Below are 15,829 nucleotides of genomic sequence, written 5' to 3'. Positions count from 1 at the left end.
AAATTTAAAGTGGGAATCCTTAATGCAGCAAAAATGCTGAAGGTGGTGGGGTCTTTGATGACTCCCCTTTATTTCAACAGTTAATAAATGAATAAATAAAATAATAATTAAAATAATAATTTTTAAAAGTATTATTTCAACTTTACTTCTATGTGAAAAGAAGGATAGCAAGGTAACAAAGATGATAAAGGAACACGCCTTTTTATCCATCTTTAAAAACGACCTTATAAAACATTTATGAATCAGTTTTTTATGGAGACATTCAAAGCTATAATAAACCCACTACATGGATATTAGATAATAAAGCAGCACTTTTGCACTACACCCACATTAAGGCAGAAAAAAAACAACACATCACCCCGGCAGTGCGTTTTAACTCACCTATGAATGGGTTAAACCCACAGGCAGCTCAGCCTTCTGAGGATCTCTTCGGTTTGCTGCAGAGGTGGTCAGAATGCAAGGCTGAGCCAATCAGATATACGGATGTAAATGTTTAAAGAGTAACAAAAAAAGCAGTTTTTTTTTCTTCTTTGATGCTCTTTAACATTACATCCCTTTTTCAGAATCTAAATTTTTGAGGTCAAAAATGATTTTCCATTTCTGTTTTTCGAACTCTGTCCCCTATATATTACTGGAAGGTTGACCTTATTACTATTAAGGAAAAGAAGTACGTATCGTTGCTCATCTGAAAACCCTTCCTCCTCTTCATCTTTATTACATAACATTTCCAAATTATAAAATAATATTTATAAACTATATAACAGTTCTTTATACTGGTATTTACAAAACAGACCAACTGTAAAGTGTCTCCATTAGCTATAAACATTTGGAGAATTAATAAGTCAAGTTTGTTCAGTACGGTTAGAGGTCATCAGTGATCACCAGTCTCAAAGGTTCTCGTTGGATTTAGGTTTGGACTTTGACATTATTTTTATATGCATATATGCTTTGATTTAATCTAAGCATTGTAGTCCTGGCTGTTTGTTTAGGACAGTTGTCTACCTGAGAGGAGAACAATTTTGACCCAGTCTTAAGTTTTAAGTTAGTACCCCCTAAGAGTTTTAGTTTACTTTTGATTTTTATGATTGCCAGCTTCTTCTTCCCTGCTGAAGAAAATCCTCCCCATAGCATGCTGCTGCAACAACCATGTTTCAGAATGGTAATGATGGATTGTGGACCAATTTTCTTTGCAAAAATGTTCTGTTATGGTGAAGAGAACTTTCTTTGTTTGTGTTTCTCTTTGCCAAATATGCCCAAAGGAGGTTTTAAGATTTTTTATATTTTCTGTTTAAATGTGATATCTTAGAAATAATCTATATTTACTAAATAATCTATTCTTTCTGACTGACGCAAACTTTAAATTTACTTTTTTGTTTTATTTATGTTCAGGAACATATTTAAAAATTGGTCCCCGACATGACCATCACAGGCTTGAGTCCTGGCCTGTTGACCTTTGCTGCATGTCTTCTCACTCCCTTCAATATCATTTTCTATCAACAAAAATATAAAGGCCACTAGTGCCTAAAAATAATGATTAATAAAATGATAGCCAAAAAAATTTACCTAAACTAATTTTTAAGTTATCTTAAGTTCCAGAACCCTTTGCATTAGCAGCCTAGTTTTACTGTAATCCAAAGTGAAGAATACACAAAGCTCTATATGATGTGCCAGAGATCAGGATCCGTCTGATAGCTTTGGAGCAATTCCCGCAATCAATAGATGTCGTAGCAAGACGAAAGTAGAGAGACAGTTACTAGAGACGTGGAAACAGCAAGTAGATGGACGGCAGGTGAAGCCCTCGATATTTCTGCTGCAGGATGGTAATGAAACCTTTGACTGACCCCACCTTTGTTTTTAAGTTTAACTCGATTCACTTTTTTTTTTAGAAAACTCATAAACTTCTGGCTATTCTTTGATTTTTACTTACTTTAACTTGTTTTTGTAGGGATTTTTTTTTAATAGATTTCTAATATTTCAACAATCAATAATCTGTAGGTTAGAAAAAAATGTTTTTAATTTAGTGCATCAGTGGTTTGTGCTTATTTTACCTTGGTAAAGTTGTTTCAACAAAAAAAAGAGTTAGGAAATTGATTGACCAAAACTAAATTAAACAATTTATTTTAAACTAAAATGTTCAATATTTTCCTCTTTAAGTCCTTAAGAATAGATGCCTGAAAAAATAAAAATTTTATCAATTTTGAGAGGTTATGTGGTTTATTTGTTTATGACCAATAAATCTAGCTGTATCCTTAAGAAACATTTAAATATGATGTTTTTAAACTTTCCTGTACAGAACCATGTAGACACATTTACCACCTCACTTTTCATGTTTTTATTCACTGGGTTTAGGCCTCCTTCACTAAGAAAGAAGCTCCTTTCTTTGTCTGAACTAAATCAATATTCCATTACTGTGTTTCAGTGGGAAATGGCTTATAGGAAAGAAAGAGCAATAACATCATAAATTATAGTAACACCAATCCAGGGACGTGTCGTTTTGCTTTTCTCCTAAAAGGTGAAGTTGGGGTGGAGTTGTTTGAAATGAGAACTTTTGAATTTAGAGAACATGAAAGACTTAAAAAAAACAAAGAGAAATTAAATTGATGATGATTAAACGAGGCTCCCTGAAGCAAACCGACAGTGTGCTGTTCACAACAAAAATCATATCTGCCTGATATGGACATCGAAAGAGAGAAAAGTAGAGATCTGAAAAGGCAATGAAATAAAAATCCATGCAACACATCTTGATGTTTTTTTGTTTTTTTTTTATGAGTTTTTGTTTTTTTTAATTGAAACCAGCTTCACTGATAACAAACATGCAGTATCACTGTACAAGCCAAAACCACAAATAAGTGTAACTCATTCAGATGTTGACCCAGTGTCGAGGATTAGCTGGTGGAGCACGCACGGACAACACGCAGGCACACGCTTTCAGACGCTTTACACAGATAAACACGCTTCAAACCTTTTGCTCTTCGACAAACACAGACTCACGCTCACAGTCATATGTACATATCACAGTGATGGATGGTTAAAGAGGATGTAGCGAGGAGGATTACACTGTTCCCCTGCTCCGACTGGAGATGAGAATGGCAGAACGTTTCAGTGACAGCAAGAGACTGAGCTGGAGTAATGAAAGATGTGAGTGGAAAATAAGATTTTCTTTTAAATCAGCACCCTGATCTCTGTGTGCTGGGGTGCCTCTATTTAAATAAACCCATTAGGACTCCTAAAATGAAAGGAATAAAAGGTGAGCAATACCCATTTTCTTTTTTTGCCAAATCCACTCAGTTTGTGCTACATTTAAATGCATGGTCTTACAGTATCATAAAAGCAGGGTTTAGCGTCTTTACAAATAGGTCTGGGGTATTGCTTGGATGATAAAACAACTGATATTATTGTTTGCAAACGCGCAAGAAATGTGGAACAAAAAGTGCCCAAAAATAAAGACAAAACAAGGCCACACTACAAATAAAAAATGTCACCCGAATAAATAAATAAATACTTCAAAATGTCATAGAAAATTCTGACATTACCCTTTTTTCAAACATTTAATGGAAGTTCTGTCTACAAACGTGAGATCATAAATATATTAAGGACTTTTAGTAACAGTTAAGTTTAGCTAGATTTATTTTTGGAATATCTTTTATATCTTTAAGCAAAAACTGGATTATAAACAGTAGGAAAGATCTCTGCAGAAATTCTATTTAATACTGCTCATATCACAATAGTTACGACACAATAAAATACTGCAAATTATCAAAACTGTACAGAAAATGTTACAAGTTTTCTCTAAAATACATTTTTCACGTTTGACTTGTGTGTGAAAAGAGAAAAGCGAGTGACCTTGTCTGCGTCCGAGCTGCTGGGACACAGACTGTCCCTCTAAATGATGGACCAATGACGGTCAAAAGCCTCTCTCCTCACGCTGATTGTTTTGCCCTCTGTTTCTCTGCTTTGAAGCTTTGGGGTCACATAGGTCCTTCCGCCTCACCAGCAACTCAGCACACTCTTCTGAAGCAGTGGAAGGCTGATGGCTACTACTAGTCTCCGTGCAGTTGAAGACTCTGAGTCTAGGAAGAAAGAAGAGTGCAGCTTGCAAACCAGCTCACGGTTCAGCGGAATGTCCAGATAGCTCCTCTGTACCCTCATTTTCTCCTCTTAACTGTAGACTATTTTTTTCTTCTTTTTTTACTGTGTGCATGTGTTTTTAAAACATACGTCTTAAATATTCCTCCATCTAATCTACGTTACGGTTACAGGTGTTAGTGGCACACCACCACGCAGCAGGTTGGTTTCACTGGGTGAGGGCGGTGCCACCCTTAAGGGGTGAGTAAGCGTGTGTTTTTAGTGTGGAAGAGCACAAGATTAGGCCAGGAGGTCAACGATGGCGGTAGTGTCTCATGAGGGGGACGATGCAGGATGGGGGTCCAGATAACTTGAGAAATGGGTGCTGGATAAGCTCCTGGGCAGTGGCTCTTTGCGACGGCTCCCTCACCAGCATCATATCCAGGAAGGAGCGCAGCACAGTCGATACCTGGAAGATGTACAGACTTTAGTTCATTCTATGCTTTTTAATAAGACATGAAATAAACTTTAATGAACTCAAAAAGTAAGGAAACAAACATCCTACTAGAAAACATTTATTGAACACAATAAGTTATTTGGATTGTTCTGCACAGAAATGTGGAGTCAATAAAATGGAAAACAACAAAGGCTTGCATTTAATTAAGAAAAAAATCTAAATTATAACTACCAACTAAAGATTTCGGGAAAACTTTCCATCGCATCCTATGCACTTGAGATATGGCAGACATTGATATTGCAACAAGGACTGCAATAGTGAAAATTATGTGTACTGAAAACATTTGCGTTTTTACTTTTTCCTGTTTAAATAATATTATTCTGTCATAACTGTACACATCTCAAGGTTTACTGCCAGAAAAGTCGCAAAGTTGCTTTGGTTATGCTAAAAAAACCTGAAATGTTGCTAAATGTTATCACTGACTGATAAGCTAATTAACATACTTTTGAGTGATCATGTTAAAATTACATCCAATTGTTTGTGGTTGCTTTCAGTTTGCTACAAAGTTATTACCCCCCTTTTTAGATAAAAAGCATTTTGTGCTAATAAACATATTGGGGTAATTAGCATCTGCTGTTAGCATGCCACAACTGTTTTCTGCATCCTGTCAACTTTGTAACTTTGTTTGAGGAGATCTCCTTGTCTCATTGACACTTTTCATGTTTTTTTTGTTTTTTTTTTAAAATAATTCTTACATAATATCTTTAAAATTTCACTAAATAATGTTGAGTCTAAAAGTGTGACAACTTCATTCTGCTTCCTGAATCTTCTAAGATTCTTGTATCTTAACTTTGTGATCTCAGATCCGATTTTTTCCATTGATACACTATAGGGTATAGGGAGGCTACGATTAGCCAGGGTGAGCAGATCTGCACAGATTGTTTTTCGCTTCTGTCTCTGTGCTATTAACAAATTCAAACAATTTCCCACATTTGACATGGACAGATTATGAAAAGTTAATAAAAACACTGGTGTATTCTGTAAAGCAAAGCCCAACTTAACGAGTCTGTGCAGCATCTCAAACCAGAACAGACAGAGAATGTTCATTTGTATATATTAAAAACATAATGATATCTACGTTATCTAAAAAGGGAAAAAAAGCATTGAACGCTGTGGGATGGTTTATATGCTGACTGAGGCAGATACTGTAGGTGGTTCTCAGGAGATCTGGTAAGTTTATCGAATTTTTTTTTTATTTTTCATAAAAAGGTGAGAGATTTAACGTGCTTACCTGCTCTGTCTGCCCTTCGTTATTTTTATTTTTTTTTTGTGAGGCTCAAAGAGGATCATTATTTTACTATATGCGTTTTTTCTCCTCCTGAAGTGATTTTTTTTTTCGAGATTAAAGCTGCGTTTTCTGTCCCTCTGTTTTTGCAAGGCTCAAAGAGGATCACTACTTTATCTGTTTTCTGTCCTCCTGAACTCCTATTATGGTAAAAGTATTATATTCTTTTAATGTTTCATTGATAATTTTTTTAATGGGTCTGTCCTGTTTGCTATATACAGGCGACTCCAAAACTGACTGTTTTCCTGTGCGATTAACAGATTTTATTTAGTATTTCCCCCCAAAGCAGATGAGTTTTTACTTTATAACCGTGTCTTTCTTCCTGTCAGACCCATGAAACTGCCGCAGAATTTCTGAATAGTCCAGCTAAAACAGACCTGGGGCCTATCTCAGTTGGACCTATGCAGCCCCCCTGCGTAAAATCCTGTTCGGTGTGATCATTACCGTTGACTTTCAATAAGTGCTAAACACCACAACCTCTTCCGACAACCTTCTGTCGGAATGGACGCAAAATCGAATCGGTGTGTTGTGTTATTTCCCTTACCTTGTGAGACTCCTTTAGCCGTGGGGGAAGGTTGTCTCGTATCCTCCTCATAGCTTGCAGAGGAGGCTCGTTAAAGTAAGGGGGCTCTCCATCTACCATTTCAATCACCATAATGCCTAAAGACCAGATGTCCACCTATACACACAACAAGAACAAAGTATTATGTCTCCAAGAACCCTCTAAAGGGATACAGTAACATGGCGGCATATGTTCTCACCTCAGTCCCGTACGGTATTCTCGATATGACCTCCGGTGCCATCCAGTAGGGAGTTCCCACTAGAGATTTCCTCTTAGGCACCTCTTTGGAAACTTGGGCGCAAAAGCCAAAATCTGACAGCTTGATCTGTAAGGCACAGAGAACAGCAATCAGGACATGTGGCAGGAAATATATTAGATCAGAATAGTCCAGACCCCATGTGATGAAGAGCTTCCACACAAGACACTAATCTCTCCTATTAGCAGTTAATTATGACTCAGTTCATCGTGTCTTATCAAGTAGTTAGGAGGCATTATGCAGGATTTAATTACTGGGGCACAAGTTGTGTCTCATGAATGAATGCCTTTCTCACACTCCCTGTATACAAGTGACAAACAACATCAATAAGGAAAGTCAGAGAGAGCACTATAGTCAATAAAAGGAAATAAATTTAAAGAGAAAAACTGTTTGATGGCCTAAAAAGAGGACTGTGAATGAAGAAAATGAATAATAAGAAATCCTACCTATAAGTGTATCAAATCCACTTACTCTGCCATCGCTGGTCAGGAGAATGGAGTCGCTTTTGATGTCTCGATGGATGACTCCCTGTGTGTGCAGGTAGGACAAAGCGCGCAGCACCGACAGACACACTGTTGCAATCTGCTCCTCGTTCATCCTGTAGAGACATGCACAGAAGTGGTAAGAAGCATGAAGGACCACCACCTTACCCCTCCCCCACCAATTGCTACTCAATGGAAATTAACAGCCTAAGTCTACCACACTTCCCTGGCCTGGAACACAATGGTTTTTAAGTGATATTTATATTTCAGGTAATTAAAAGTGCACCCATCACTCTGAACAAGATAATTCTATTTTAAAACTAACAGCATTCCTCTTAAGGGGGTTACTGCAGGCTGGTTACCTTAGCTAATAGCCTGAGCAATTAGCCGGCTTTAGCCTGTTATAATTATTTCATTAAATAAAGGGGTAGAACTTCTAATCACATCATCTGGGCAGACAGCTATTGCATGACTGGTAAGACATTTGAAGTGGTAATGCAAAGAAGTTTAAGACTTCTCATGATTTCTCCAAAGTTTCTATACTGGGGTTTCTATTGAAGTAATGCTCTTGCTGGCAGGGTAGTACTCAGTGTTGGGCCTCACCACCCCCAACCAACATGCCAGCACCCAGAATACTACAACTACAGAATTTGATAACACATACTGTTTCCCATGTTACATTATGTTCAGTTGCAATAGGCCTGTCAAGTTTGTTAATAACTTTTTCAAATGAATATGCTCAGTTTACCTTAGTAAAATATATATTTTTCGTTTAATCTTAATTGATGCAATTGGGTGGACAAAAATAAAAAAAGTCAGAGTACACGTATCCATATACTTTTACACAAGAAAACTGTATTTTATTATGGGAGAAATATAAAACACAAACCAACTTTAAAACAGGGAAACAAATGAAGTAAAATATAGGAAGTAGAAAATTTTGAGAGTATGATGCTGAAATAGTACTAAACCTATAAAGTTCTGTTAGAATAGGACTTATTGTTTGTTTTATTTTTACATGTTGTATTTGCTTGACGCAAACCGCATTATAACCAAAAATCCACAAAGACTGCAGAACTTTACCTTTTATTTTCCCATTTCATATTTCAAACCAGTCACTAATAGAATATATTTTCAGTCCTGAAACAACAGATGCCTTTTTCTGTTTTAGAGGCAGGAAAGTCAATCAATTTTAAAGGTTTATAAAAACTCAAGCTTCACCAAATAAAAAGATGTGGTTTAGAGATGGAGTTTGTTAAACATCCCCCTCTAGCCTACAGTGGCTGTAATGTGCAAGCAGGCACGAGGGTCCCATATGGAGAGGCAGGGCGATGTAGTTCATCTGACTGAGCCCACACAGCCTGACTGAACATTAACATCCAGACCCAGCTGCTCAGACCATCCTGTGCATTTAAGAGTGAACATGCACTGATCTCTCTTTATCTAAATATGTTGGAAAAATCTGTAAAAGAACATGCAAATATGTTGCATCTGGATGTTTGTGCATAGAAATGTGCATGCATATGTAGCAAATTATTAGGCATCAAATGCAAACTCTTCTCCTTTCGTGGAAGGATTTAATAAAAAAAAATTAGTTATAATGTGACAAACAGCCCTAAGGCTAAAACACACACAAACTTTCCAGATTTCAGCAGATTTCCATTTCCTCCCCTAATTTTTTATTACCTTATTTTAATCACTCATGTATGCTTTTCCAATCACGGATGTTTAATGGGCTTTCAGAAAATAGAGGGGAAAAAAACTCAAAACAAGAGCATCTGGCTTGTCAGGATTGAGAGAAGTATGCAAAAACAACCCCCCTCAGCAACATCCCCTCACTCCCCCACCATATACATTACCTCTTTAGTGTACATGCAGAGGTGAATGATGGGAAAACATGTTCACTGAAAAACGAAATCATTTGAAAACGCCGAAAAAGACTTTAATGAGCCTGGAAAGGTTATGGACGGAAGGAGAACAACACACATACACACATATTAAAGAAAGCAGGCATTCATATACATATGAAAATGAAACTCTCATTAAAGGACTTTAATTGAAATCTTTACCGGATTTCATATCATTGTGCCACTGGTAATGCATCTATATGTGAGTAAATGGAAAACACTTGATAAGGGGAAAATATGAGACATGTTGCTGTTATTAAAGCAACAAATTGCTTTACAGAAATGCTTCTGAGACTTCAGATAGACTATTTGTGGCATTAATTACTTAGAACAACAGGAACTTCTTTGCTATGACTTTAATTTAAACTCATAGTTTTCATCAGACTCCATGAGGACCAGCCAGAACATTAAACCTCAGAAGCATATATAAGACTTTCTTCTTTTTTATCAGATTTATTTGTTCTGGACATTAAGAAAAACAAAAAAACAAACAACCAACCAAAGCTTGGAGCGAGTGGGGTAATGTGCATCAAATTACATCCTATTTATAAAGCTCTATGCAGTATTTCCACAATCATTACTGTGTGCTTAAACTTTCTTTTTACACACAAACAGCCAAACATCTGCGTGGGAGAGCGCTCAAAGTCCTTCACGGCGAAGCGGCGCTCGGCCTCAACAAAGCGTGTTATTAGCAGCCGACACCGTGCCACGTTAATGCTGACACTCAATGCAAATGACTGTAATTATACGGCGAGCGCAGAGTAAGCCTGCAACAATGAGAAAGGCCTCTTGGAGAAGCAACTCCACCACATCAACACTGTTTGGAAAGTTAGTGAAGACAAAAAAAAATTAGCTGAACCTGATCTGGATTACATTTATCCATCTTTAGTGTCTTATAGCCCAGTGCTTCTGTTCTTTAAATTAAGTTCATAAACTTGTCCAGGCATCTATAGTTTAGCACAGATGAAATGTATGGAACTGAAACTATTGCATAAACTGCCTTAAGTTAGCCAATTAGCCAATTATTAAAGTTAGTCAACGTTTAGCTGGATGTCTTAGGGCCCCTAGACATCAGTTTTGCTCCTAATACTGGGGCAGCAGCAGATAATAACATTTTGTTATTTTTTCATTTTATTTTATTTTTTAATTTTTGTATCCTCTCATGCTCTGGACAAACATTAATACACTCAAAGCCCCAAATTAGTCATAGCTCTGGCAGATTTCCATTTAAAATGATTTTTAATTTTATCTAAAAGTTAGTTTCAGACAGGAAATCAGTCAGACTTCTTTAAAAAGTGACGAAACACGATAAAAGGAGTATAAATAATGTGGGATGAAATCTATGTCCTCCTTCTCATAATTACTAACCATCTATTATAAGTAAAAACCATTAAAATACTTTAGTGATTTCCCTGGTGATGAGTTCGAGCCCAATATTTAGCCCCCTCCACAGATTGTATATCAGATACATATCGGGACTCTGGCTCGGACATTTAGAAATTGTTAATGTCACTTTTAGAAAGAAGAAACATGTTGATTATATGTGGGGTTACTTTAAGACCTAAACTTTGTGGACTCATTTCAGCAAAATTCAATTCTGCAATTATTAAACAACTACTATAACTATTAATAATAATAATAATAATAATAATAATAATAATAATAATAATAATAATAATAATAATAATAACAACAATAATAACAATAATAACTATTCTGATAAAAATAATTATTCCTGATGCTGCTGGCTCTACTAATAATAATGTATTATTAAAAATCTTCTGTATATAAGTACAGGCAAAATAAGGAGCCTTTATTTATAATAAACCTCAAAGCAAAGAGAATCAGCAGTAACCTTTGTAATAAACCATCTGATAGGCTGGTTACCTGGTGTGAGTCACAATGTCGGTGAGCGCCCCACCTTCCAGGAACTCCATGACCACCCATAGTTCATCTCCCACCAGGTAACTGTTGTACATGTCCACAACATTTTCATGATGATAGTCCCTCATGATCACCACCTTCAATGGAGAATTATACAAACGTTAAAAAAACAGCTTCATGAGATAAATAAAGCATTAGTCCAGATCTATCCATTTTAGTCTTTGTCAGGGTCACGGTGGGTGAGAGGCGGGAAACACCCTGGACAGGTTGCCAGTCTATCACAGGGCAACACAGCAACATATTCCCATTATCAGTTCGTATGAAATCGTACGAAAAGTTATGCACACTATTTTGTATGTTTTGGATGTTTTTCCTCAAAAAAACAGATCAGTGCACATGCGCTGGCAGACAGACAAAAAAAGCAGCTCCGCGGACGGACGTAAAACTGGGAAAAACAGTGCAAAAATTACTTCTTCATGTCTCTAACTACGTTGCTTGCTGTTTTAAATCTTAGGGTTAGGGTTAGGGTTAGGGTCAGGGTTAATTGCATGTTAAATTCTATGTTATTGAATGGTGTGCATCTTACCATGCTATTGAATGGGAAGATGCGCATGCGCATACGACGAGAAAAACGTCCAAAATGTACGAAATTACGGTGCATAACCTTTCGTACGATTTCATACAGACTCATAATGAGAATACACTGAACATAGAGACACATAAAGACAGAAAAATATGCACACACACACTCACACCTGAGGACAATTCAGAGAAGCCAATTAACCTAACAGTCATGTTTTCTGGACTGTGGAACTGAGGGAGCCCGAGTACCAGGAGAGAACACATGCTGAAAAACTCCATACAGAAAGACCCCGGGCAAGGAATTGAACCCAGAGTCTTCTTGCTGCAAGGCAACAGGGTTTCCCACTGCAAAATGTGCAGCCCTCATTACTCCAAAAAAACTTATTTATATAATGTCAAAAACAATAGAACAAACATTTTTCTTATACATGTTTCACTTCTAGAAAAAAAACAGATTTATGTTCAAGAAATTGCAGTCATGTACAAAAGAGGTCCAAATAGTATATCATCAAAAACGTCAACCTTCTTATTAAATCCATAGTGTCTAATTAGAGTTTTATGATTTATTAAGAATGAAAATGAATTATGCTCTAAGGAAGTAGTTTAGAAATGTATTATGTACAGTATACCTTGCAATGTATTGTTTAAAATTGAAGTTTTCCTTCTGAGGCACATTTTATGGAAGGTTTAACCTTAATAGGATTAAATCAGAAATAATAGGATTACATGAACCAATTGGTTCCAAAGTGAACACCCACTGCCAAATCTCTCAGAAACACAGGAAACATAGTCAGGAAGAGGTCCACTCCAACCATGATTTTAGATACAGTTTGTCTGCAAATATGGCCATTTATATGTAGAAGAGAAGAAAAATGTCCACAGTTAGTCTAGAGTCTGCATACACAGCCCTGAAATAAATACTTGCTTAAGGGTTTCTGAGTAAACACTTGCTCAGTTTGAAAATTAATGCAATTACAGATGCAGAAATGTGTTAGTGATTTATGTAATTGCCTGTGCTATATTCCACAGAAATAGTAGTGAAAATCTCTTTTTTTATTAACTGAAAAGAGATTTATTCTTATGTATATTACACAGAGTAGCATGCTTAATGATGCTATTTAAAACAGCAACAGATCTGCTGCTGCCTATTTAAGCTGTCAACAATCTGTGACAAATAATAGCTGTGTAGGATCTCATTTCAATATATTAAATTCAACAGAAAAACAAACACTCATCTACATGAAGAGGTTGGTGTTCGTAGGGATCAAGGTGAATCTTAACATACTAGTTTCTTATTCCTCACCTCATTAAAGAGCAGCTCTCTCCTCTGCTGTTTCCTGAGGTCCATCTTCTTGACCGCCACCTGCTTGCCGCTGTGCTTCTCGCTGGCGATGCAGACGATCCCAGTGGAGCCCTCTCCGATCTTAATGAAGTTGTCCAGGTATTCCCGAGGGTCGCCTGGTTGGAGCAAAAACCCTTTTTTGAATCCTATTCCAAAGAAATCTTAGTATCCTCCTCATTTGTTTCTATTCAGCCACTCTCACCTGGGTTGACCACCAGCTGAAGTGCAGCTCTGAACTGCTCGTGGGAGACTCTGGAGGGCTGGGTGTCAGAGCTTGAGCCCCATGAAGGAGGAGGATAAGCCCCAGGGGGTATGTAAGGAGATGAAGGCTGTGAATAGGCCCCCTGAATGAAAACAAGACTCTGTGAAATGCAAATCAAGAGAAACCATTTGCCTGTTATAATTTTTAAGCCAATTTTAAAATCAAATATATTGTAATGGTAAACTGACACTATCAAATCCTTCTTGTCTGTCCTTGTTTACCAGAAAATTATCTCTGTATTAAAAACATTATATTTGATCTGTATGCTGGGAGAAGATTGGGGCATACTGTACCTGAGGGGTGTACGGTGGGCTGGGCTGGGAGGGAGGATGGTGGTAAGGAGAGGGCTTGTAGTGGTGAAACATAGGAGGGTAAGGAAGGTGTGCTGGTGGGTAGCCAGGTGGTTTGATCTGGCTCTGAGGTAGCTTAAGAGGCCCTCGTAGGTAGGTGTCACCACCTGCGACTTGGGGACTTTCATCACGAGATGAACGCTCATAATCACCCTGGAAGAAAATGTGCACTTTTGATCATTTAAACTTAACACTACACATACAGATGAGAAGATAAATCAATGGTAGCATTCTTTAAATGATGTTCAACAAACTAATAACATGCTTATACCAGGATGTAATTCAGATCTGCACTTTAGCAAGAGAATAGCTCTCTGGGCAAGTGCCTCCTTTAACGTCTCAGCTTTATTCAAAAAAGTAAAAAAAAAATCCACTGGACTTTGCTTCCAAGTTTGAAGAAGTTTCGCTTCCCACCTAGGAAGCTTTTCCAATTTAAAATGTCAGGAATAAAGTTGAGTTTTTATACAGTAGCCCATCAAAGCCTTGTTTTTGTTTAGAAAACATGCAAATTGAAAAAGAAACTGTTTCTGTTATGTTTAACCTTTAATTTTAATTTAAAAAACTTGTACAAAACAATAGTGACAAATAAGTATATTTTAATAATGGGCTTGTGTGTAAATCCTTTTTAAATGCTCCCCAGGGTTAGTGCCCACATGCCTCATACCAAAAAAAAACAAACAAAACGACAAAAAAAAAAAATCACTGGGCTGCATGGACACCAAAATTTCAATATGTAAAAGAAAGTGAAAATCTTTTTTACTTTTTTCCATCTGTTTCACACTTATAAACTACCGTTTTTTTGATCAATCTCTAAAACTTTATTCAAACCCACTAAAATGAGCAGCTATGGGGGAAAAAAAGAGAAAAAGCTTGATGGATATGCATTCAATATCAGAAATAATGAATATTGTAATAATAATAATAATAATAATAATAATAATAATAAGCTGATTTATCTTAACCTAGATGTTTTTATTCTTTATTTGTTTTTCTGATAAGCTTTTATTTTGACTTTTAATAAGAGTAAGGTGATGGGAGTATCAGTGGTTATGCTGGATCTTGTTATGTTGAGGGATTTATAAACATTTAAATATTTTTTGGAGAGAAGTCAAAAAAGTGATTCTCTGCAGACCTAAGGCAGCAAAAGGTCTGATTTAGATTTTCCTTCACTGTCTCCTTTCTTGTCTTCACTAAGATGATGTTATTTAAGGGCGAAATAACTCAAAGAGACTCCAAGGAAGTTAAGTGTGCATTGTCCTCTGAAATAGTATCTTTCTCATTGCAAGGAGAAAGTCATAAAAAGGAAACTATATAAAGTTAAATTTGCAGATTGCCCCAAGCCATGTAGGGAACTGGTCTGTTAGACTAAAACTGTAATTAATGGCTTGTGTATCAGACTAAACACATCTTCCCTCCCATTAAAAATAGTAGTGGAAGCATCATGCTGTGGGCCTGCTTTCGTTCAGCAAGAAAGGAGGGACCATTCAGTTTAAGGAAAGATGGATGAAGCAAAATACTGGCAAAATATATTTAAAATGACAAACTACTCCAAAAAAAGTGAATCAGGTCAGTTGTCAATTAAAAAGCATTTTTTCCCAAGTAAATGTTAAATACCGTTATTTGGGAACTGAAAATAAAATGTTGACTTTAAGTGAACAACTTCCCTGCTTCACTTATTTTATGTAGGGTGGAGGTTTAACCTTCCAGCACATATTAACTCTAAACATGCAGCCAGAACCACAGAAATGCTTCAAGTAAAATTATATTCATGTGTATCAGAAATGCCAAGTCAAATTTCACACCTAAATCTAATGTCTTGCAAGAGTTTAACATTTTGGAAACCCTCCTTCTCCTTACACTTTGGACTACTTTATAGTGATCTCTAAGATAAAATCCTAATAGGTTACAATGTAGTTTTTTTAAAGGTGAAAACATGTAAAACAGTGAAGTGAATAATTTTCTAACTTTCTATATTTTCTTAACTCCTGTGTTATGCATGTTCCTGAATAATACTCAAGTTCTGCACTATATGGCAACTACGAAAAGATGTAACAGCATAATCTGGCAGAGCCCATGGATAAACATTTTGTCTACAGGAACATAACCCTTGAACATCAGCCATCATCGTAATCGCTTATTCCTTAAACGGGTTGCGGGGTTCTGGAGCCTATCCCAGTAGTCAATGGGAGAGAAGCGGGGTACACCCTGGATGGTCTGCCAGTCCATCGCAGGGCCTAATCCTTAAACAACCCATCATAAATATTTAGTCCTAAACTAGAATGATATTTATTTACCATTCTGATGTTTAACACACAATACTGCTATTTTTACTTCC

General features: G+C 36.6%; 1 protein-coding gene across 5 annotated transcripts in view; it reads right to left on the bottom strand.

Moving 5' to 3' along the window:
• Positions 1–2,304: 2,304 nt before the first annotated feature.
• The window catches only part of pak7 (p21 protein (Cdc42/Rac)-activated kinase 7), a 90,260-nt gene continuing 76,735 nt past the window's right edge, over positions 2,305–15,829 (bottom strand). For 2 of the 5 annotated variants that reach the window (XM_015394401.1, XM_015394435.1), the window contains 8 exons: positions 13,438–13,647; positions 13,085–13,244; positions 12,844–12,998; positions 10,962–11,095; positions 7,157–7,283; positions 6,629–6,754; positions 6,412–6,546; positions 2,305–4,534 (listed from right to left, as the gene is read on the bottom strand). In XM_015394401.1, coding sequence (XP_015249887.1) covers positions 4,379–4,534; positions 6,412–6,546; positions 6,629–6,754; positions 7,157–7,283; positions 10,962–11,095; positions 12,844–12,998; positions 13,085–13,244; positions 13,438–13,647 — 1,203 coding nt within the window. In that variant the 3' untranslated portion in view covers positions 2,305–4,378. The remainder of the gene's footprint in view (positions 4,535–6,411; positions 6,547–6,628; positions 6,755–7,156; positions 7,284–10,961; positions 11,096–12,843; positions 12,999–13,084; positions 13,245–13,437; positions 13,648–15,829) is intronic. The other 3 variants (XM_015394409.1, XM_015394426.1, XM_015394416.1) reach the window with 2 other exon arrangements.

Source organism: Cyprinodon variegatus, unplaced genomic scaffold (assembly GCF_000732505.1).
Source record: "Cyprinodon variegatus isolate N-32 unplaced genomic scaffold, C_variegatus-1.0 Scaffold25, whole genome shotgun sequence".
NCBI classification, from domain to species: domain Eukaryota; kingdom Metazoa; phylum Chordata; class Actinopteri; order Cyprinodontiformes; family Cyprinodontidae; genus Cyprinodon; species Cyprinodon variegatus.
Note: the sequence above shows the minus strand (reverse complement) of the source record. Positions and strands in the feature narration are given on the sequence as shown.